The 22,762-nt window shown below is 45.9% G+C and overlaps 5 protein-coding genes across 5 annotated transcripts; 4 read left to right on the top strand and 1 right to left on the bottom strand.

Moving 5' to 3' along the window:
* Positions 1 to 1,072: 1,072 nt before the first annotated feature.
* F5Y00DRAFT_247020 (TPT-domain-containing protein) lies at positions 1,073 to 2,884 on the bottom strand. The gene is made up of 4 exons (XM_048009237.1): positions 2,407 to 2,884; positions 1,719 to 2,348; positions 1,479 to 1,669; positions 1,073 to 1,423 (listed from the first exon to the last, which is right to left on the bottom strand). The coding sequence occupies exons 1-4, from the start codon at positions 2,686 to 2,688 to the stop codon at positions 1,384 to 1,386; spliced, it is 1,143 nt and encodes a 380-aa protein (XP_047861138.1). The 5' UTR covers positions 2,689 to 2,884; the 3' UTR covers positions 1,073 to 1,383.
* Positions 2,885 to 4,870: 1,986 nt separating this feature from the next.
* On the top strand, positions 4,871 to 6,289 carry F5Y00DRAFT_265857 (NAD(P)-binding protein; the record flags this gene model as incomplete). Its single annotated transcript, XM_048011847.1, has 3 exons — positions 4,871 to 4,910; positions 4,975 to 5,116; positions 5,170 to 6,289. The coding sequence occupies 3 exons, from the start codon at positions 4,871 to 4,873 to the stop codon at positions 6,287 to 6,289; spliced, it is 1,302 nt and encodes a 433-aa protein (XP_047861137.1).
* A 1,208-nt stretch (positions 6,290 to 7,497) lies between these two features.
* F5Y00DRAFT_180212 (S-adenosyl-L-methionine-dependent methyltransferase) lies at positions 7,498 to 10,190 on the top strand. Its single transcript, XM_048004995.1, has 2 exons — positions 7,498 to 8,337; positions 8,393 to 10,190. The coding sequence occupies exons 1-2, from the start codon at positions 7,943 to 7,945 to the stop codon at positions 9,483 to 9,485; spliced, it is 1,488 nt and encodes a 495-aa protein (XP_047861136.1). The 5' UTR covers positions 7,498 to 7,942; the 3' UTR covers positions 9,486 to 10,190.
* Positions 10,191 to 10,477: 287 nt separating this feature from the next.
* F5Y00DRAFT_247011 (Pep3/Vps18/deep orange family-domain-containing protein) lies at positions 10,478 to 13,707 on the top strand. The gene is made up of 2 exons (XM_048009236.1): positions 10,478 to 10,842; positions 10,904 to 13,707. Exons 1-2 carry the CDS (start codon positions 10,626 to 10,628, stop codon positions 13,507 to 13,509), a joined length of 2,823 nt encoding a protein of 940 aa, XP_047861135.1. The 5' UTR covers positions 10,478 to 10,625; the 3' UTR covers positions 13,510 to 13,707.
* Positions 13,708 to 18,033: 4,326 nt separating this feature from the next.
* F5Y00DRAFT_265854 (uncharacterized protein) lies at positions 18,034 to 21,943 on the top strand (the record flags this gene model as incomplete). Its single annotated transcript, XM_048011846.1, has 3 exons — positions 18,034 to 18,275; positions 18,369 to 21,604; positions 21,672 to 21,943. 3 exons carry the CDS (start codon positions 18,034 to 18,036, stop codon positions 21,941 to 21,943), a joined length of 3,750 nt encoding a protein of 1,249 aa, XP_047861134.1.
* Between the last annotated feature and the right edge of the window lie 819 nt (positions 21,944 to 22,762).

The raw sequence follows: 22,762 nt of genomic DNA, 5'->3' as shown, positions 1-22,762 counted from the left end.
TTATTATTTAATTAAATTTTATTATTATATTAAAAATAATAAAAAATATTAATTATTTTATAAAAAAAAACGTTTTTAATATAATTAAATTAATATAAATTAAAAAGGATTTAAATAAAATTAAATATATTAAACGAATATAAAAAATTTATAAAATTATAAAAAATAACTTTTTATAAATTAAAGGTATATTAATTATAACCGAAAAATGTGTTATAATAAAGTAAAAAAATAATAAAGTTTTTAAGAAAATAAAAAAATTAATTAAAGTTACCGAATTAAAAATACGAAATTTTTATAAAAAATATTATTTTAAAATTATAAAAAAAGTTAAATAATAATAATTAATTAATAAGTTTAAATTAATAATTATATACGAATTAAATAAAAAGGTTAAATATTTAAAGCGATTTTAATTAAATATATTATATAATTTAAGGATAATTGTGGTATATGGATAATGGTGGTAAGTATTAGTTAAGATTGGTATACGTTTGCGAAACCAGAATTAAGTGGGGCGTGGCACGAGTATTTACCTTGTTCGAAGAATTTTCGCTCAAGAATGAAGATTCTTAAAGGGAGAAACCTGTATTGTACAGCGCGGAGTTGACCCTCTTCTATTATCCCTCGTGGATCGTAGCGAGTGGAATTTTTACTGTCCTTTTATTTTCATTGTGATCGATGCCAATGCGCATCGCCACGAAGAAGATGGGCTTCAAGGTTCAGCGAAGAGCGTTGGAAAATATTGAGAATTTGACATTGGCGATTTAGTGCCATATTCGCGTGACCATCAGCATATGTAGATACTAAGCTAGGGTTATATCAATACAATCTGGGCTCTCAACTATAGAACTTAGGTATCTACCTACGTAGACTCCCACCGGACTCACCGAAAGGGTATTAATCCCGGAAACCGCCAGCCTCCTCCGAGTCGACGGATCAATTTGCCTACACGCTTAGCTTTTGATTTATAACCTAGGTATCTTTAGCTTATGACCAGCTAGCTGCCTTGCTGGGATGCATTGCCGTTGTAATTCCAGAGATGAGAAAAATACGGGAAGATACTATAATATCCAAGAAGCATAACTGCTGTCTATTTCATGCTGCTCTAATATCTTAACCAACACTTCCGTGTATGATGGGTATCGTATTGTACATCCGTTTATCGCAATTCCCTCGGGAACCTTACGAACGCCTTTAAGCAGCATCGGAACCTACTAACAAATACTACCACGCCGATCGTAAAGGCCTTCCTTATACCATCATAACGCCTAGAACCATATGATCTAATAATATATGAGCTTCTGGTAGCCCATTGGAATTGCAGCTTTATTTTCCTAGCTGCCGCACGGAACGATAACCCCCTTTGGTATTGCGCTGCCTTTAACCGCGAGTTGCCTGCCGTAGCATCACAACTGAATACCTAAGTCATATTTAGCAAATCGCAATCAATGTTTAGAAAATTCATGTCAACCTACGTGACAATCCCTCCTATCGCAATAAAGACGCCTATGACTGATTTGTCACCAACAGACCTGCCAGATGTAGCCCAGCCTAGTGCCACTATGAGGCATGTTTTTAGATGTCCGACAACAGTACTCGAAACTGGACCTGTTTGTCCGATAATGAAAAATTGTGACAGGTTAATCAAAGCGGCAAATACGCCAGACTGTGATATTAGCACAAACTTCGATATTACATATTTCTCTTCATCTTACCGTCAATATCATGAACCACCGAGCCATCGGGACTTCCGTCCAGGTAGGGAACGTATCCACGAAAGGAATAGCATAAAGTAGGAGGAATGCTGAAACGGGCGCCTGGTTGAAGAGTAGTTGCATACTCGACACTTTTAGCTTCCGCTGGTAGCTTTTGATCCATACCGTATATAGCGACGAAGCAAATATACCACTAAAGGCGAACATCACGCCTAAACTTGACGTGCTCTTTACATTGGCGTCATTTGTCGGGAGCGAGTCATAGTAAGAAACCATACCAACACCTAAGCAAGCAGGGATAAGAGCTAGAATGGCATTTCGAGGCAACATGGACCTATATAAAATAAGATCCATAGTTGCAACAGTCGGAGTAAGCAGAATGCGCGCAACTTGATAGAAAGTAATGGAAGAGAAGGCTAACGACAGATTTGGAAGAATAACGTTCAACGACATGGCGACAGAGAGGGGAACGATATCTCGCAGAGCAATACGGCGAGGATTAAAGTACGCGAAACGAGGCCGCGATAACGTGAAGAGAAGTAACCACGTCATAAAGAAGTGAAAAGCAGCAAATGTTAACTGCGCAAGCTTCAAAGACGGATCCGAGAAGATGGCCTTGTTTGTGAAAACCTAGGGGATTATATAATTTAGTTATACACGCAAGATAGAAACGAGAGGGAATGCATACAATGCCTATCGTCGCTAGAGTGTTTACTACTATCCAGAAAACAGCCCAGCCAAAACGACTCTTTGGGGGACTCTGGGTAGCTTGGTAGTCCATTCTTTTCTCCAGTAGTCCACCACCTTCCTCGATGCCTTTAGCATTATCTTCGCCTGTAGCTATGTGCTGAGACTTGTAATCACTATCAGCGCCATCGAAACTGCCGAATCCTTCATTCTCGATTGGATTCACCGTGGACGACGAAGCAGCGGATGGGGGCCGTGCAGGGTGACCACTTAAAGATGCCATATTGAGCGGCGCAAGACATGTGACGGGACCTGCCCAAGTTCCCGTCACCCACAGTTGGTAGATCTAAGCATGTGGAGAGGAATACCAGTGTGCTCAATAGTAAAAGAAAAGATGTAAGGGTATCCTCTTGTCCTCGAAATGCAAGATGACCAAATTTTAGTGACGATGGACAGATTCCAGAACGAAGATAGATCCAACCCGATTGAACATTAGTGGTTTGGTCGCACTGGCTGCTATTTTAGCTGCTATTTCAGCCGATCGCCAGGCGGGAACGGAACGTGGAGTCCACTAAACTTTACGTGCCTAGCATGGAGAACTTAAAAAAATGAAGCTTCCAGTGTGTACTTAGGTACATAACCTTGGCTTCCCAAGAGGTACCTAATGAGATAACCTGTTTAAGTCGCGTGTTACAAGGGGGGTGCCGAGCAGCCGACTCGTTTGAATTACAGGATAATGGGATGCAGGATTGGCATTGGACTTAATAAATGGACCTGAATTACGTTTGAACTGTTGGATAAGGGGTGCTGCAACTGTAGGTACCTACCTCTCTTGATGTAATAGAGGTACAAACTTTCGTTGTATCAACTTACATGCACTTTCCCATGATTGGAAACAAAAAACATCCATTAATGAGGTACTTTCTTACCCCAATGTTGTCATCTCCCAATCAATTCACCAATCATTTTATTGTACATATGCTGAGGTAGGTTTATCTAAGGCTGATCTAATTAACTTCTAGCAATGATAGCAAGCATGACGATATAAGACGGGAGATAGCAAACAGCACCATGCAAGCCACCTATATATGTACTTACGGGATATAGGCTTCCTTGAGGTTGGGTAAGCCTATCTATAGGATGATATTATTAGTTGTTCTGACGAAATTCTAATGTGTAAGAAAGAGGTATAGCTATATATCTCTACCTACATAGGACAGGTAATTGGGACTTCAACTATCACACATGTTCAATATATGCATATCTGCATATAAAGACCCGGCGCTACGGATACTTTGTTGAAGCATCGCAATCTGGGTGTTTGATCTTGCCCCGGAGAATAATGGACGCTTAATGACTTACCTTTGCCTACCATAAACAGTGGGTAAGTGCTACACTTGGGCCGAGGGTGTCACGACGTGGGCTAAAGAAGGATGGTGATTGCCATAGTTACCTATAATTAGTAATGGGAGAGCAGGCGAGATATGAATATACGATTTGGTCATACCAACTCAATTCTCACCTGGACATCTTGTAATTACGACACGTAAGCTAAGGACCTAGACGGTTTGATATATTTACCTGCTATGACTTATATAACAAATAGCATTGACAATTTGACATTGATATGCTGGTATGTTGATTAAGAGTTTCAATGTTTAATATTGTTACTTACACGTAAGTACTCAGGTACCGTACATTACGTCGTGGTCCGGCGGGCTGCATGTGGGTCTATGTGCTACAAAGTTGCCCTGTGTACCTGCTTAACCTCATGGCCGATCGCTGCCGATCAACAAGTCTTGTTAATCTTGTTAAATTATCTTAAAATGTTCAAGACGCACGCTGTCATTAATTTCAACTTGATCGATTTGTTTTCAATATGTAAACTTGTCTAGACTGGCGAGATTTGTTCATGATACAGCCATCCTTTTTACGAGGTTCGACCATAAGTCGGCTATTGCGTCTTTATGTCGAGTATAGCAAGGTATAATATCTATTGCCAGATCTCTTAGTCGGACTACACTTCTAAGCTAGGTCTTATCGACCTATCGTCTAACGTATACTTCTACCTATATACACGTTCACAGATGGCCGAATCTCAGACTAATCGTATGGGTATAACCTAGCTGCTCTTGCGTTGGCGCATTTCCTTCCCGGTTCCTGGGATTTAGGTGTCGGACAGGCTAAAGACTGTCTTGCGTCGAGTTGCAACTTGAGATTTGCGACTTGCGACTTGCGATTTGCAACCGGCTGTTCAAAAGATCTGCATCTGGATATCTGTCCACCCCGGAAACCCTCCTGTACCAGACGAAGAAAAGAACGGACCTTGTTACACATTTCTCTTAATTATCCAGATCATATTACACGCCCGAACTCTTATTCAAAGGATCCTAAAGAACATTCATACACTTTTCGAGCTTCGGACTGATCCACCGGCGAATTTCTGGGTTCTCATTCTGTACGCTATGACCGCGCCACGCCTAAACGGCACCAATGGGGTGCAGTGTAAGTGCTTGCCCGCAACGTCATCCGATGTTGACCAAGATAGCTTACCATTTTGCGTATTTAGCTCCTAATAATAAGACCACGAAGCCTAGGTTCTTCGAGGATTATGGAATTTGGAAGCAGGCTCCTGTATTGACCGGGTCCACAAAGTTTGAGACCTTACCGGATGTCAAGAATATTATGATCACTGGCGGTGCCGGCTTTATGTAAGTTTTCGTGAGCCTCAAGGTTCCACATTGCGGCTAATGAATGACCGAAGAGCTTGTTGGTTCGTCCGTCATCTCACCTTGACCTACCCCGAAGCCTACAATATTGTGTCCTTTGATAAACTAGATTATTGTTCATCGTTGAACAACACCCGTATGCTTAATGATAAGCGAAACTTTACGTTCTACCATGGAGATATCACCAACCCTTCCGAAGTGCTCGATTGTATGGAGCGCTTCAACATCGACACTATATTCCATTTTGCAGCTCAGTCACACGTCGACTTGAGCTTCGGGAACTCATATGGATTTACTCACACGAACGTGTACGGTACTCATGTTATGCTGGAGAGCGCGAAGAAGGTTGGAGTGAAGAGATTTATTCACATATCTACTGATGAAGTATATGGCGAGGTAAAAGATGACGATGATGACCTAACGGAAGCGAGTATTCTATCTCCAACTAATCCTTACGCCGCGAGCAAAGCCGCCGCCGAAATGCTTGTAAACTCTTATATGAAGAGTTTCAAACTTCCGGTCATTATTGTCAGAAGCAATAACGTCTACGGCCCACATCAATTCCCCGAAAGTAAGAAACAGATTCAGACAATACGCGAGAACACACGCATAACTTACTACGAAACAGAAATAATTCCTAAATTCATCTGCTTGTTGAATCGACAGAGGCCGACAGTGCTCCACGGCGATGGGAGCCCTACCCGAAGATATTTATATGCTGGCGATGCGGCTGATGCGTTTGATACGATCCTACATAAAGGCACTCTCGGCCAGGTCTATAATGTAGGATCACACGACGAGATTTCTAACATTGAGCTCTGTAAAATGGTGTTGAAAGAGATGGGCATCCCTCATGAGAGTCAAGAAGACTTCAACAAGTGGGTTAAATATACGCATGATAGACCATTCAACGATCATAGATACGCCATCGACGCTACTAAACTTCGACATCTCGGTTGGGATCAGAAGACTTCTTTCGCCGATGGGTTAAAGACCACTGTTGACTGGTATAAACAGTTCGGCGAAGAATGGTGGGGTGACATTAGCAAAGTTCTCAGCCCTTTTCCGATTGTCGTTGAAGCTGAAGTGGTATCCGACAAAGAAGAGATTTGTGACGAGCCTCAGTTACCAAAGAAACGGAAGTTGCCTGGATAATGGTTATACGACTGGAGTCTGGTTCTAGATGGGCGCAAGAACCTCCATAGGTTATCCGGCACTATTCTAAGGAAAAATGTAATGATGGGAATTGGGGTTGTTCTGCGCAACGAACCCCAAGACTTTGGGTTATAGAAGGCGCCGTTTTAGGTAGCGCCATAGACGGAAGAAGATGCAAGCGGCATGAAGAATATTCCCATTGATGCTTGAACGGATGGTTTTCACCAAGTATTCGATAAAGTTAGATTAGAGGTTATGAAGAGCTTGCAATGAATTTAGCTATAACATATCGTGCTAATGTCCAGGTGTAAGTGAAGATTGTGGTTAAACGGTCTGCTAATCGCGCTTCGACCTGCATGCTTATACGCATGGAAATATCATCATATTCTGCAATTCTCTCCTATTCGGGGCTACTTAATCCGGCATTTTCGGGGATTATTAGCAATGCACATCCGAATCGGAAATCGCTTCCAGCATATCACGACTGCAGCCGGGGGTCCATGGTTCGATTGAAAACATCCAAGGCCAGGATTTACAATTGACCAGCAAGGGCATATGCACCCAACGTTTCTGTCGCTTGCCAAAAGTGGGAGGGATAAGACGAAGAAGATACGGGTTTCTATTTACATAACTAGAGCTATGAGTACATTTATTTATGCATACGCTGAGTCTTCCTCTCGTGAACTTCTCTTACCTTAGCTGCTTGGGCACCTTTTAAGCACTTAAAGTCCGATCATCCAGTGAAGAATGACAGGGTTCCTCAGGGTCGGGCGGACGGGTTTGCCCATCCGTTCGGGTCCAATCAAACAGAACCGGAATATGAACGCTTGGACCCTTGGCTCTGGTAGTGTAAATATCAAGCGTGAGCCAATACCAATCACACTCTCTTCCAAGGCGCGATATTTTCAGCGTTGTAGTCGTCCACATCCACGGTGAAGGGCTGCATACCAATATGCATACTTCGTACAGATACATATACGTACATACCTAGACATATATGTATAATGTTTGTGCAGGGCGAATATAGAATAGGGAATAGGGGAGGATCCCACTGGCATGGGTGCAATGACCATGTGGTTCATTCCCTTGTCTACGACTCCACGTTACAGTAATGAGGCAGACCGCTTATTGGATCGAAGGAGTTGCCCCCCAACTACGGATCCGTATATTCTCTTACTTTGTAGATGTTGTCTGGGTGGTGATCAAGTCGGTAGCCAATCGTTAACATATTTCTCTCGTGGCCCATTTCCTCCAACTTGTAAAACGGTCTAGTCCCATCATCCCGCTACGCTGCCTAAGCCCTGCGTAGTGGCTGTTTTTATTTTATTTTTATTTTTTATTTTTCCCTATGCTCGAAGCGAATTAAAGTGACGATCGTAAACTTGTATATGCGCACTCCGTGGACAGTCTTTGTTCGCCAATGTATCCGGCATCGGATCCTCTACGAACTCCTCACTGGCTAAATATTCTAGAGATCAGTTTCTTAAGCGCTGCGTCAGACAGAGGTGCCCCTTCGCTTACGCATCCATCTCTGGGCCGCACGGTTTACGGAGACGTCGGTAGTCCGTAAGATTTCATCGGAAGAGCTAGGGAAGGAAGAATTGTGCGACCAAATGCCTCATCAGCAGCTAAGAATCCTCTAGTGCGACTGTGATGAAAAGGAAGAGAAGGACAAGCGACGAAGGACAGGTTAAGGCATCGCGTGTACCAGCAGCAATCATGCCGTCGTATGGGACTAGTGCCGCCAGCTCGTCTATCGGTCCCCCTAGTACCGAAACAGGCCGTAGCGTAGTTAGCTCCGAGCTTCCTGTGCCGGAGCTGGACGACGACATCTCCACCGAAGATGTCACAAGCGACGGTTTAAGTGCGTGGACGATGAGTGTTGTGGAACCGAGTGGCCATGTCTTTGAGGCGAATGATGAGACGAGGGCAAGTCAGTTCGATGCTGGCTCTATCTATTCCCCAAGCAATCATCCGGGTGGCCGTGCAGTGGTGTATCGAGTGGAGCATTCGTTTGAGAGCGAAGGTAGTGTAGAAGACGGGACCGTGTAAGCTCACCTCAAGACCGACAATAGTGTAACGAATAATGCTAATCCTTAATAGAAACTCAACGCGGTCAATCAACGAACTGGATCTCAACTACGTGATGGAAAATGGACGACGGTATTGCGGCGCATATTACATGCCAAACGACGACGACGAGCAGGTTCGATTACAGCTGATGAATCAGGTCTACCTGAAAACATTCGATGGCGAATTAACAAGCGTGCCTTTAGAAGCGCCTACCCACATCCTGGATATTGGCACTGCCGTCGGTGAATGGGCCATAGACATGGCTGAGCTTTATCCCGACTGCGAAGTAACCGGAACGGACATCTCTAATATTTTTGAACGTCGAGTTCCGCAGAATATCTTCTGGGAAATAGACGATGCCGAGCTGGAATGGGAACGACCACCGAATCACTATGACTTAGTACACATAAGGGATCTGCAAGGGTCGTTTTCCGATTGGCATCATATTTACCGATCTGCTTTCCACTGTATCAAACCGGGTGGATGGATCGAAGTGTTGGATTTCGATGATCATCGAGGAATAAGCAATCTTCACTCATTCTTCGAACCCGAGTCCTTGGTACATAAGGCATTACACGACGTCCGTGAGGCTGCCTTGATGCACGGGAGGCCGCGTGGCGTTGCCCATCTCGAACCTAGGTTTCTGGTTAATGCGGGCTATGTTGACGTCCAATTGACCGAGCACGCTATCCCTCTAAGGACTGAAGACGGCTCGACCGGAAAGTTTTGGCTTCTTGCCATGCTGAACGGATGCGAATCGATATGCCTGAGGCTTCTGACTAAGTACAAGGGGTGGGAACCAGATCAAGTCCGCTTGGCTTGCGAGCAGATCGGTGAAGAGCTGATGGCGATGGCACTCAACTCCAAAAGAGCGAAGGGATTCGTTGCCAAAGTCAGAGTATTGAAGGGGAGGAAACCAAGCCCATACAACCGATGGTCCAGATTACCGTCTCGCGAACCCATCCCTGTGATACAAGAGAAATATATGGATATATTAGAGGATACTGACGCAGAGGAAAGTAATCTGACGGATGGTCTAACGGACGGAGAAAGCGGCTTTTGCTCATTCCCATCTCGTGGTCCAACGAGCGTCGCAAACAGCAAATCGCTTCATTCGGGCTAGAAGCAAGACGCTCAACCGACTGAAGCAATGTTAAGATTGGGTAAAAATAACGACACCGTTGATATAATATTTAATTTGAAGCGGTCAGATCAAGGCAGATGATCACTCAGGGGGGAAACCCACCAAGATCATCTAGACCGTTCCGCGCATCAAAGACAACGCTAGCGTATGGGAATTCCGCGAAGTCAACGATGGTCAATGTCACGATGAGAGTCGTGAACAAGTTTCGACATAAAAGATTAGCGGAACCCGACGAATACAGATCGAATGAGATCCGAGTCCAATACCCATCTCATCGGTAAAGATTTAAGTTATCCGTGCCTCTACGGGTAACAAGAACAACTTCGACATGGATATATAACTTTTAACGTCTAACTATGCAGAAACTGGAGGAATATATAGGCTGGGTAAATTTAGCTTGAGTCTCGGGTTATTTTGTGAATAGGGTATAGGGAGGTATAGGATATGGAGGATATCAGGATATTTGAGGTTTGAGATTTCGGGTATATAAAAAGGTAGACTGGGTCAAAATAAGACCCTGTATATATCTACCCATCTGTTTGTAGCCGCATTGTTGCTGTTGCGGTCTATTACTTACGAGCAATAAGCTCTTTAAGATTATCATCAACTACATATGTTAGGTAGTTAGCAATTTGAAGCCCAAAGATTATAGGCTATTTCTTGAACTTGACTTTTGCGATACTGCGAATTAAACCTTTCGAAATAATATAAATATATACCTCATACATGTATGTATACTACTAAAATAGATGTGATGTCAATCTTGAGGCGCTTCCTAAGGTTATCACATGGTTTAAGTGCCCAGCTCAGCTGCTTTAAAGTTACATCATTGCTGCACTACCTAGGTACTTGCATAGTCCGGATAGCTCTGACTCGCTTTGTTGTACAACACCTATTAAGCCGGTACCACCTAACTAATAGGTACATGTACCTAAGGTTAGGTACCTAAACATGTACAATACCGCTGAGCTCCCATCAACTCCAACAACTCCAGTGAGCTTGGATCTTAAATAAAGGTTACCACTGCCTAACACTATATAACCACGACCAACAGACAGCTTTGCGACCTGTCAGCCTGTCGCGACTCAGCCTCTCCAATATGACCAAATAGATTTCCAGATGTCGCTAGAAGCAACCAAAGGCTTTGTTGCCGCCAACGGCGTGCACGACCTTACCGTCGAGAGTTTACCTTTATTCGATGTCGAACCGGTACAACTCCAATTCTCCATCGCCGCCGACTTTGTCGCTGCCCAGGTTGCCAATAATGTGCTTGTCCTAGCCTTGTCTAATGGGCGCATATTGCGCATCGATTTAAACCGACCGGAAGATATAGATGGTGAGCTGGTATAGAGGCTTAACTTAAGCATTAGAATGTTATTGACAGAAGCTACTCGTAGATATCGACCTTCCTAGGCGAGTTTCCGAAGTAGGCACCATCCGGCGCATGTTCCTTGACCCCACGGCCTCCCACCTGCTCATATGTACTTCTCTCGGCGAGAACTATTACCTACACACCCAGTCACGCCAGCCTCGGCCCCTAAGTAGGTTGCGCGGAGTCTCTGTCGAGTCCGTAGCTTGGAACCCGTCTCTGCCAACAGCTACGACACGAGAGATCCTCATAGGGGCCTCCGATGGAAATATATACGAAACGTTTATTGAAACTTCGACCGAGTTCTACAGGAAAGAAGAGAAATACTTAAAGGTGCTACACAAGCTTCCCGATGGACCAATTACGGGACTTTGGGTTGATAATATGGGTGGGAAGGTCGATGTGAGGAGAGTAGTTTTCAGTACGCAAAGCCGTATACTTCATCTTGTAGGCAAGGTTGGACGGAGTAGTCATGACGGGAGCGGTTCCATCTATACGAGGTTATTCGACTCCGAGCACCCTATTATACATGAAATTTCGCGAGGCTCAACTACCGCACCTTCGATGCTTGCTATCTCGCCAGATCCTCCAAATTCTCATATTTACGAGAATGCCGTTCCAGACCGAACCTTTGCATGGCTTTCTTCACACGGTGTCTATCACGGGAAGCTTCTAACAGCTCCGGTGAACAATGATCTTGGAAACAAGGTGTTCGCCGAGTCGAAACTCCTGTCAAGGTCGCAAGTCGTATCAACAACAGAGGCATCGGGACGGAAAAAGACCTCGTCAGAGTCTATTGACGCCATCTCATTAACCCAATGGCACATTATCGGCCTAGTTGGCGGTCGTGTTGTAGCAATAAATCGACTAACTGGATCGGTTGTATACGATCAATTAATTTTAGACCAGGGACAGAAAGCCCTAGGTCTATATATCGACCAACAGAAAAACACGTTCTGGCTTTTTACTGCCCAAGAGATATTTGAGATTGTTGTCAGAGATGAGGATCGAGACATATGGCGAATTATGTTACAGAGACAACAGTTTGATATGGCCATGCAATATGCTCATACACCAGCCCACAAAGACGTAGTTTCAATGGCGTCTGGCGATTATCTCGTTGAAAAGGGCCTATTCGTTGAGGCTGCTGGTGTATATGGCAAAAGCAGCAAACCGTTTGAAGACGTTGCGCTTACTTTCATCGATCACAACCAAAACGACGCCTTACGAAAATATCTTATTACGAAACTAACGACGTATAAAAAGTCATCTACGATGCAAAGGATGATGATAGCGACGTGGCTAGTCGAGATATTCATGGCAAAGCTTAACTCTCTCGAGGATTCCATTACTGTGGAAGCCGAGTCGACCGAAAATGGAAACGCAAAGGAGTCACGGTATCAACTCGATGCAGTTCGAAGCGAGTTCGAGGACTTCGTCAATAAGCATAAATTCGATCTTGATCATAAAACAACGTACGATGTCATTAGCAGCCATGCACGGGAAGATGAGCTTCTATTTTTTGCCAACGCGGTGAACGACTACAATTACGTCCTGTCGTATTGGGTACAGAGAGAGCGATGGACGGAAACCCTGAACGTGCTCAAGAAGCAAACAGACCCAGAAGTCTTCTACCGGCATAGTAGCGTATTAATGACACATGTCGGACATGAGTTAGTCGAGATCATGATGCGACATCCCAAGCTCGAGCCGCGCAAAATCATCCCAGCGCTCCTCGACTACAACAGGACTTTCAAAGGAACACTCCTCCAAAACCAAGCTATCAGGTATCTGCAGTTCGTCATTAATCAGCTTCATTCCATAGATGCGGCTGTCCATAATACTCTTGTCTCTATCTACGCATCGCATGCATCCAAAGATGAGTCAGGACTCCTAGCGTATCTCGAATCCCAAGGCGAAGAACCTCATTTCGATCCCGATTTTGCACTTCGGTTGTGTATACAGCACAAACGGACTCTCTCGTGCGTGCATATTTACACGAATATGGGACAGTATGTCCAAGCCGTAGATCTTGCACTTTCGCATAACGAGGTGGAATACGCTTCTATAATTGCGGACCGACCTATGTCTAACCCTACTCTTCGAAAGAAGTTGTGGCTCGCAGTAGCTCGTAAGGTCATCTCACAGTCCAACGGCATTAAGACAGCCATCGAATTTCTAAGACGCTGCGACCTCCTTAAGATCGAGGATTTGATCCCCTTCTTCCCTGATTTTGTTGTGATAGATGACTTCAAGGATGAAATTTGCGACGCGCTCGAAGATTATTCGCGTAATATAGACAGTCTAAAGAAGGAGATGGACGAGAGCTCTCAGACGGCTGCCAACATCAAGATTGATATTGCTGGCCTCGATCACCGTTATGCCATCGTCGAGCCAGGCGAGAAATGCTACGTGTGTGCATTACCCCTCCTCAGCAGACAATTCTTCGTCTTTCCGTGTCAACATGCCTTTCATTCCGACTGCCTCGGGAGAAAAGTGCTGGAGCAGGCGGGCGTCAGTAAAAGTAGGCGCATCAAAGAGTGTCAGGTGCAGATTAGCAAAGGCCTCGTCAGCGGCGCTAGGAAAGATGCTATGGTCGCAGAACTAGACGCTTTAGTGGCTTCGGCATGGTAAGTTGACGTTCCGTTCCGCTCAACGAAACAAGATCGTAAAGCTAACGAGTCGTGCAGTATCCTATGCAGCGACTACGCCATCAAGCGTATCGACGAGCCCTTCATTACGGCAGATGATGATAAGGGCGAGTGGGCTTTGTAATGTAATATAGGAGATCATTATTCATAGGCCCAATAATTCTTGCGATATGTTGCCGAGTGCGGTATTGTATACCTATCAGATAGGATTGTGTTTCCTCGTTGTCCTGAAAGACCGATATAGCCACGTTAGAGAAATTGATACCCACATCTACAACTTCACTTTTGTTGATTTTGATATTCATTTTTGTTAACATCGTAAATCACGTGAATATGAGTTCACTCAAATTGATATATCAGATGCCTAAATTCCCAAGATGATCATATTGGACAGGCCCACGTTGGGTACCTATTTAACATATGTCGCGATTTCCGGTCAATATCCGCTATTCGGGCGGGTATCCGTGATCTACATGAGGTACTTATACTTAAATGGGTTCGCAATTATGTAGGAAGCTGTGTGGGAACGGCAATATGACATGGATGTCTTATTGACGCCATTTAGCATGTCGGCCTTAAGCATTTCGACATATGTATCTATGAAAATCCCCATTGTTAACAGTTGTCCATCGGCGGTTGTTCGTGCGTTTTACGCAAAGAAGAAAGAAAAAAAAAAAAGGTTCGTTGGAGATGCGCTGGCGCGAAACAGAAATAGAAAGATTAGAGATATGGCATCATGCAGCAGTGTCGATCAGAGGGCTGGGATTTAGATAGGTATGTACGTACATAGCCGTGGGTGAGGTGCTGCTTAAGCGAGGCGTAGCTCGTCGGCAGGGAAAGGATGAAACTAGAGATGAGAGATCAAATGGTGTTTGAAGTGTTCAGGAACGCATGAATTAGGTCTTGTCGCTGGTCTGGTCTGGTCTGGTCTGGTCTGGTTAACGGGACAAGCCTTCAAAGTTAAATATAGACTTGATGCCCTGTCCACTGGTATCGGGGGTGACTGGGTATTTCTATTTCTACTAACCTAGTAGACTGGTAGACTGTCTGTGCGCGTATAGGTAATTAAGAGGCAACTCAAGCCGGTGAATGGATACTTAAGCTAGTTAAACTACGTAAACTACGTCTTAAAAGAGAAATCTGTGTTTCTTAGATCTGAAACGTTTCGATTCTACAGCGAAGCTACATACATTGGAGTTTGCAGTGACGTTAGTAAATACATATATGCATTCCACTATTGAGTCGTCATTGTAGCCCTGTACGTAACCAAAAGGGGCTGGTTATGGGCTAGGTACGTAGGTAGAAGAGCTGACATGTCCAGCCTCCTCCTTTCGAGTAGGTAATCCGGACGGCGAAAATCAGAAAAGGAAAAGGGAAAAAAAAGGAGAGAGAAAAGAGCTCAGTAGTACAGTTTACGTGGAAGGCCATCAATCACCGAGCCAAGGTTTGCCATCTTCCGTCCAATGCGGTGTCAAAAGATATGGCGTCGGGTTGTTCTGCTGCAGGGTGGCTTGCCGTTAACCCAATCGAGTGTCGTGAGGATTCGAGTTGGATTGGAGGGCGAGGGAGGGCAACTTGGAGCGACGTTTCAGATTTCCAAATAGACCCCCTCTTACGTTCTCTGACTTTGTGATTGGTGCTTCGGCTCCCAGTCGAGGACCCCTGGCGTGAAATGATAGCTGCACATCTTAAGGCGGCACCTGTAAGAACATCTGGCTCACGAGCCACAAGACGGCATGGCGGCCAGCCAGACAAGGATTTGGCATGTCGTCTTCTATTAAAAGGCGTTTTGGGGATGGTTTGGGGACACAAGAAACATACCACTTTGTGGAGAACCACGGACAAAATTAGTCGATTTATTCGTGTTTATCAAGGTTGAAAATGTTTATGGATCTAGGATGTCCCTCTAGGATGTCCCAAGATATTAGCTGATCGTTGAGATATCACTCCTAAACGAAAGCTAGCCTTACCAATCTAATGCCAGTCTGCCTCGTCATGGAATTCTGCCCGCATTGACATCAATGTTGCTCATCGAGTAAACTCTGTCAAGGATCGAGCTCGAAGTAGCAATGCCACGTTTCCTGGAACTTACTTACATACTCGCATATACCTAAGGTATGCATCGAATAATCTAACGGCGAGACGTGGAAATATATAGATAACGCCTCAATAAAAAGGTATAACTACCGGATCCTCAGTGGTTTAAGGATATGCGGCTTGAAGTTGTCTGTTGCATCTATAAAGAGGCTCAGATTTAAAGGGTGGTCCCCTTCATCTACTTGACGCCTCCTCTTCCATGCAACGTCAGGGGATGTATGCCACATCTCCTTCCAAGAAAGGGAAGACTCTGGATTGTTCGTCCCGCTTTGACTTTGAGCATCCATGTGGCAATGGACCAGCTAGTCTCAAGCAGATCTGAATAGCTCGTCTGTTTGAGTTGACCAGTTCGAGCTTTAACTACAATGCTGAATATATAGTAAGTATCCTATTATAATAGTTAGGCAAAAAACTTGCTCTTAGCCGGAGAATATGTTGTCTGTAGCACGTTTCGCGTGATTGTGTGCCGAGGGTTCAGGGACAACCCGTGTTGCTTCTATACATAGTAGACTAACATGGGCCAACACGGTCAAGGTAGTATGGCTCAAGAGGTAGTTATGGAATTTGATAAACGTAGGTAATGTGGGGAGAACTCGTCGAGAGAAGCCGAATTTGCTAAAGAAATAAAAGGACTAAAGAAGGCGCAGAAGCCGTAGGACCCGTGACTAGGTGCAACCGAGAACCGGATCCAGAGTCTCGTTCGCCTACTATGTAAGGGAAATCCGATACGATAGCTTGATATAGCAGTTATGGGCAAGATGTCGTCATTCTCGTCGGCCTCGTAAGCACCGCGGCACTACCGCGCCTCTCCCGACATTCCCAGTACCCAGCATGTTTTTGTACAGGACACATTTTTCTAAACTGCCAAATCGGTGTTAACGATTCAACGGAGAGGTTCCCTAGCTGTTAGATTCTCCATAGCTTTCTCCTCTCCAATCATGCGTTTGGATAATCCCTGTTCCGAGAAAAACTCTGAGAATGGGACAAGTGGGAAGCGCCTGATGAAGCAACTCAATCAATTGGTCTGCTTTAATCAGGGAAACAATATATGAATATAAATTATGAGATGGATTTCACGGAAGAGACGAGAAAGTCGAGGTCGTACTCTGCCGCGCTTATAAGTCCCATGCACTTTATCAATATTTTAGTTAGTTAGTATATAATATTGCAGAACAATGGATCTCCAAAGTCTAGTCCACGAAAAGGATAAAAGTACGCGGAAGATAAATTAGTAAAGATATAATAATGAAGATTTGTTGGAGAGGAAAAGAAGAGTCGACGTGCAGGGCGATCCCGTCGTTTCAAAGCCCACATGCGTCCTTAGAGCGTTGATAGGTGCTGATAGATGCTTGCTTTAGACACTTCCATTCTAAGCACAAGAAGGCACAAGAAGTACTAAACAAGTCTCTCCACTGTGGGAATCCTTTCCGATATACCTAGCTAGGTACCGGCGGGGTACGGCACAGTACAGGCAAGGTACCTAACGTTGTAAAGAGATAGTGTACTCGTAACCCAAACTGGGCGTAGAGGGCATGGCCCCCACTAAAATCCATAGTACCTTCCACCCATTCCCTGCTGCACCTCAACCTTCGCACACCAATCCATTCGTCTTCTTTGAACCTCCTGAGAATTACAGTCTCCAACCTTCCTCCTCTTCCCTTTTTTTTTATGCCCTTCTCCAGGCTCAAGTCTCCTTCATATCCCCCGCCTCTAGATCATACGTAGATCTTTAATGGAGCCTGTATATTGATCCTGATCCGTTTGGTCACTTGTTTCCGTCCCGACAAGCCCTTCATTTTTTTTTCTTCCTTCCCACCAATTCTTCTTCAACGGGGGTTTTTGCTAGGAAGGAGAAAAAAAGAAAAATACAGGAAAGGCTAATCAAAGAATTGTCCTCCGTCAGAATCGTTATTTCACTCCTAATTCGAATTGGACATCGTCCTCGGAAGACTACGACACTCCTTGTATTTTTCTGCCTTCAGACCCTATTATTTCAATTGTTTTATCCAAGTCGACATAGCTTCGACCTAGCCCGGTCGCTTGCCTCCTTGTAATAACCCCCAGGTGCCGGGAAAGCAGAAGAGAAACTTGTGGGATCACTACCTTCGAATATTTTTTTCTCATTCCTTTGACCTACATTTCTCCTACGGCGTCGTGTGCGACACTCTAATCTACCGAGCACGCCTGGCGATCACTGGTGCGGCTGATTAAACACCCCGTCGCTGTAGTCGTCAAATTACTATAGGACGAGATCCAAAAAAAGGTGCCCACCAGCCTGACACTGCGTCATTACGAACTTGTTCGACTTCGTTACCTATTTACTGCACGAAGCAAAATTGCCCTTAACTATCATCCGTGGAGAGCCATTACTATTGCTTCTCCTGATGAGGGTCGGATGAAATAATCGATAATGTCAACTGCTAGATCTGAACATTTGACTATTGGCTATCCCCCCAAGACTGCCAACGGTCGCTCTACCTCACCAACTACTAACATAACTCCGGTCGACTCACCGGGTGCATCTACCGTTAGATCTCCATTCGGCATGTCTGGCGTCTTGAACCCATCCGGCAAGATGGCAGGTACCACGCGTTCCGGGGCTGGTTCTCCTTCGCACGAGACTGCCGGTTCAAGTAGACTCTTCTCCAAGAGGTAAGTTTATTGATACCTTGGATGCATTGCATTAGCCTGTTCTCGACAAACTTTAATACTTTAATCGTGATGCGTCTAACTGTCCTGAATTAGAGCGAGAGAAATCCAAGCTCAAGAGGGCGTTGCTGGCTTGTCCAACAACCCCTGGGGTGGCCCGCCGACCAGTGGTAATTCGACGCCTTTACGAGAGAACATTCCCGAGTCACCGACCGACGGATTTCCAGACTTTGCCCAACTACCTACGCCTGATAGTTTACCTTCGACGCGGCGTGCGCGAGCAGGCACTGTCCCATCTCGATTCCCTGCTGGTGGAATAGGAAATGGTCTTCTCAACCTACCCCCAATTTCTTCCCAGTCCACTCGACCCACGCCGTCTCAGAGCCCCTTTAAGTCTCCATCGCCCAGCTTGAATGATGGTTCCGACTCTGCTCGATCTTCGAACCTTTTGTCAAGACTTCGGGCTGGTTCCATGCCACAGCGTAGCCCCTTTTCTCACGGCCCCGGCAGTAACTCGCCGTTCGGCCCATCAGTCTTCAGTACTTGGAACCCCAGTGGCGGGCGTGAGAGGGGGAACACCCTCGCGAGCATAGCAAGCATTGGATCTAATGGGCCAAGCTCGCCAGCTCAGTCTGCGTTTTCTAAGGAAGGACCCGGAGACAATGACGTTCATATGAGAACTCTTGATTATCTAGGTCTTGCTGAGACCCCGCAGCCAGCCCGTGCTCAGTTGGCAACCCCTTACCTGCCTGGTCTGGCTGATTTCACTAAGCAAGCTAACCGATTCCGTTCTTATTCGGTCAACAACAAGGATAAGTATGCGGACGAGGAAGACGATGGTTATGACGATGAGAGTTTGGCACTCGAAAGTCAATATGCCGCTCACCTCCAGGATCAGTTGGCCGCCACTAATGCTGCTATTCACAGTCACAATTTGGCAGTTCAAGGTCTTCAAGCCTTTGCGTCCCAGGCTACGGTCACTCGGCCCCGTGCCCGAACAGCTGGTGTTTTAGAGCTACAAGGAGCAGGCTCAAGGTTGATGCGAAACTATTATCCTACTCCCTCCCGCCTTGATAACTCGATGACGGCTGCCGAGATTCGATTGCCCGAAGAAAAGGAGTACGACGATCTTCCCACAGCCGTAGCAGCGATGAATCTGGGTAGGTCAAATAGCCGGAACAATGGTCTTCTGACAGCAGAGGAGGCAGGCCTTGAGGGTCCTACGAGTGCACTTTGGCTTGGCAGTATCCCAACCTCGACGACCACGTCAACTTTGACTGAGATGTTCAAATCGTATGGTCCAATTTTGTCTGCAAGAGTTTTGACGCACAAGAATTGTGGCTTTGTGAACTTCGAGAGGGTTGATAGCGCTATTTCGGCGAAAGCTAGTATGAACGGGAAAGAGATCTTCCCTGGAGCTGGCCCTATTCGAATCAACTTTGCTAAGCCACCCTCCGCGTCGAACACCCCGGGTCACGACGGAGTGTTCCCGAGTCCCAGCCCTGATCCCTTTGCCAAGAGTCAAGACGGGACTGCTTCTGGTGGCATTGCTGCCACGGCTGATAATGCGGCGAACGCCTCGAACGCGGCGAATGCAGCGCCGGTAATCCCGCCTTTGCACGAAATGACGGCAGATATCCTCCAAATCGTCAAGTCCTTTGGCGCCACAGACGAAGACGCATACCGCATCTCCCATAATCTTCAGCAAGCTATCCAGTTCAATACGTTTGCTGACGAAATTCCTCCAATTCGAGAGCCCACACATACAAGGGTTCATGATGCGCCAAAGCTGAGGGATATCCGAAAGCGTATTGACAATCAAAGTTTATCTCAAGGGGATATAGAACACATTGCTACCGAGATGCTTCCTGAGATCGCAGAACTGTCCTCGGATTATCTGGGCAATACCGTCGTTCAAAAGTTATTCGAGCACTGCTCGGACAACATCCGAGACCTTATGCTAGCCAAGATCGCTCCGCACATGGCAGAAATTGGCGTTCATAAGAATGGTACCTGGGCAGCTCAGAAGATTATTGATGTGTGTAAGACGCCTCACCAGATGACCCTGATCGTGCAGCACCTGCGGGCGTACACTATTCCGTTGTTCCTAGACCAATACGGCAACTATGTCTTGCAAGGATGTCTCAAATTCGGCGCTCCATTCAACGATTTCATCTTTGAGACTATGCTCAGCAAGATGTGGGATATCGCTCAAGGCCGATACGGTGCGCGAGCTATGCGGGCGTGTCTCGAAAGCCATCATGCTACTAAGGACCAGCAAAGAATGCTTGCAGCAACTATTGCACTCCACAGCGTGCAGTTGGCTACCAACGCGAACGGCGCCCTTCTATTGACCTGGTTCTTGGATACTTGCACATTCCCCCAGCGGCGTAGTGTTCTAGCTCCCCAGCTTGTCCCCTACCTTGTACACCTCTGCACACATAAGGTTGCGTATCTTACCGTCCTGAAAGTCATTAACCAGAAGGCGGAACCAGAAGCAAGGGATGTCATTTTGAAGGCTTTATTCTTTACTCCCAAGGATCAGACGTTGGAGGCTATTTTAAGCGACCACTCATGCGGTGCTACATTGATCTTCAAAGTTCTCACTACGCCATTCTTCGACGAGAATATAAGGGGCCAGGTTGTAGAGAATGTGAAAAGTGTTCTTGTCCGCATTAAGGCACAGCCTAACCAGGGCTACAAGCGTCTGATGGACGAAGTTGGTCTATCTACTCGCAGTGGTGGCGGAGGAGGCGGATCCCGCGATCATTCTGTGGGCAACAACCCGTCGACTGAACGGCAACGACCCGCATCCCGCCAGGCTCAGGCTAACAACGCTGCCGTACAGCAAAATTCTCAATACGGCAACCAGTATCTGAACCCGCTCAATCCTACCAGTAACGCCTCGAATTTTGATATGGGCGGCTTCCCGGTACCTAGAAGTGAGAGCGCGGAGTCTGCAATGTCTGCATTCCCGTCATATGGACATCAGGGCCCCATGTACAATGCAACCGGCGGATCGATGGCACCACCGGTAAACATGCAGCAATTGCAGTACCAGCAAAATATGCTCCCGCGCGGAACACAGCCTATGAACAACTACTTCCCGCCTATGCAAGCAGGCTTCGGAGGGTACAGCAATGCAAACCCCTCGATGGATCAGTACCGTGGGCAGAACACAGCTACCGGTAGTCCCATCCAACCGCCTGGGGCTCCTGCTGGGTTCGGCCCCCCTGGCTTCGGAATGGGAATGGGCATGGGAGGTTACGGCTACGGCAATGCTATGCCCTACATGCAAGAGCAACCGGTCAACGCCAGGCGCGGACGCGTAGGTCAACCCCCTCAACGGAAGAGGTCACCTCGACCGTAATTTCCGACGATGCTGACAGATGACTTCAGAGGTGATCTCAGAGGTCATCTTGACTGTTTCACACGAGATTGGATGGCTCATCTACGTCGATGTGCGTTTTACTATTCCGAATTGCATGATTGTACAGATAGGGGTGTTGGTAGGCTCGGCATGTTTGATTTATATTCTGAAGTTTGTGGCAAAGCAGTTGTGGGCAATCCACCGAGACCCAGCTAGCAGCACGGCCTGGTACGCTGTGGAGGGCTGGAAACCACCCTGGCAGTACTTGGATCTCTATACGGTTACCTTCGTTGAAATGTGACCGTGACCGTTGAGCAATTCTTAGACGGGCTTTACCTCGCGGCCATGTTTTGGAATTGCGGTGTGTTTATGGACGAAGGGTTATTCCGCCACGTTTATTATGTGTACAAAGTCAGTTGCTCCGCGCGGGCCAGCCAAAGTTCAAGCGGATTTGTTGAACTTTGACGCGATTCTATCATCAGCAGGCGATATAGAGAAAAGCAACTAGGGTTGACGAAGCATATGTGGCACGGAGCAAGAGAAGTGTGCGGAGAAATTGGATCTCTGCTCTAGAGGGCTCTCTTGTTGCAACGGAAGACTTGCTCGCAATTGGCTTTCGCTTCGGCTTCTGTGACGACCCCCATCCTAAGCAAGGGAGAAACACCAACTCCCGAGTGGCCAGAGGGACTAGCATCACTAAGCCGAGTAGATGGATAGGAAAAATATTTTAAGAGACGAATGATTTTTATTTTTTCCACTTTCATGTCGCCCATTCCGGGATCGTTCTTTTCGTGATACTAGAGTTGTGAATGGCGGTGAGAAGAGAGGTGCTTTCTCCTCAACTCTAACTGGAGGGTGGTTTTTGTCACCGCTTCGACTATGTGATTAGGCATTCAGAACGACGATCCTAGCATATTTTTGTATGACATACTCTTGACATACTCTTGGGTATCGTCTTGCGGGCACCCGACGACGTGATACGACGAAGTCGCAAGATGACGGCCCTTTTTCTCTAGTGTCCTATTTTTCCTTCTCTTCGATGCTTACGTAGTTTATTGTTTGTTTTGCGCGTGTACTTACCTAGAGGTATGATTAGTATCCACCACGATGTTTTAGTTAA

The sequence above is a fragment of the Daldinia vernicosa genome (genome assembly GCF_022497035.1).
Source record: "Daldinia vernicosa strain CBS 139.73 unplaced genomic scaffold F5Y00scaffold_60, whole genome shotgun sequence".
Lineage (NCBI taxonomy): Eukaryota > Fungi > Ascomycota > Sordariomycetes > Xylariales > Hypoxylaceae > Daldinia > Daldinia vernicosa.
The sequence above is the reverse complement of the archived record's forward strand: the minus strand, read 5'-3'. Positions and strand labels throughout refer to the sequence as shown.

Coding starts and splice junctions, on each gene's coding strand:
- F5Y00DRAFT_247020 (XM_048009237.1), bottom strand. CDS start 2,688: ATGGCATCTTTAAGTGGTCACCCTGCACGGCCCCCATCCGCTGCTTCG. Junction 2,349..2,406: donor CTCTAGCGACGATAGGCATT/GTATGCATTCCC, acceptor ATAATCCCCTAG/GTTTTCACAAACAAGGCCAT. Junction 1,424..1,478: donor GCGATAGGAGGGATTGTCAC/GTAGGTTGACAT, acceptor AATATGACTTAG/GTATTCAGTTGTGATGCTAC.
- F5Y00DRAFT_180212 (XM_048004995.1), top strand. CDS start 7,943: ATGAAAAGGAAGAGAAGGACAAGCGACGAAGGACAGGTTAAGGCATCG. Junction 8,338..8,392: donor AGTGTAGAAGACGGGACCGT/GTAAGCTCACCT, acceptor AATCCTTAATAG/AAACTCAACGCGGTCAATCA.
- F5Y00DRAFT_247011 (XM_048009236.1), top strand. CDS start 10,626: ATGTCGCTAGAAGCAACCAAAGGCTTTGTTGCCGCCAACGGCGTGCAC. Junction 10,843..10,903: donor CCGACCGGAAGATATAGATG/GTGAGCTGGTAT, acceptor AGCTACTCGTAG/ATATCGACCTTCCTAGGCGA.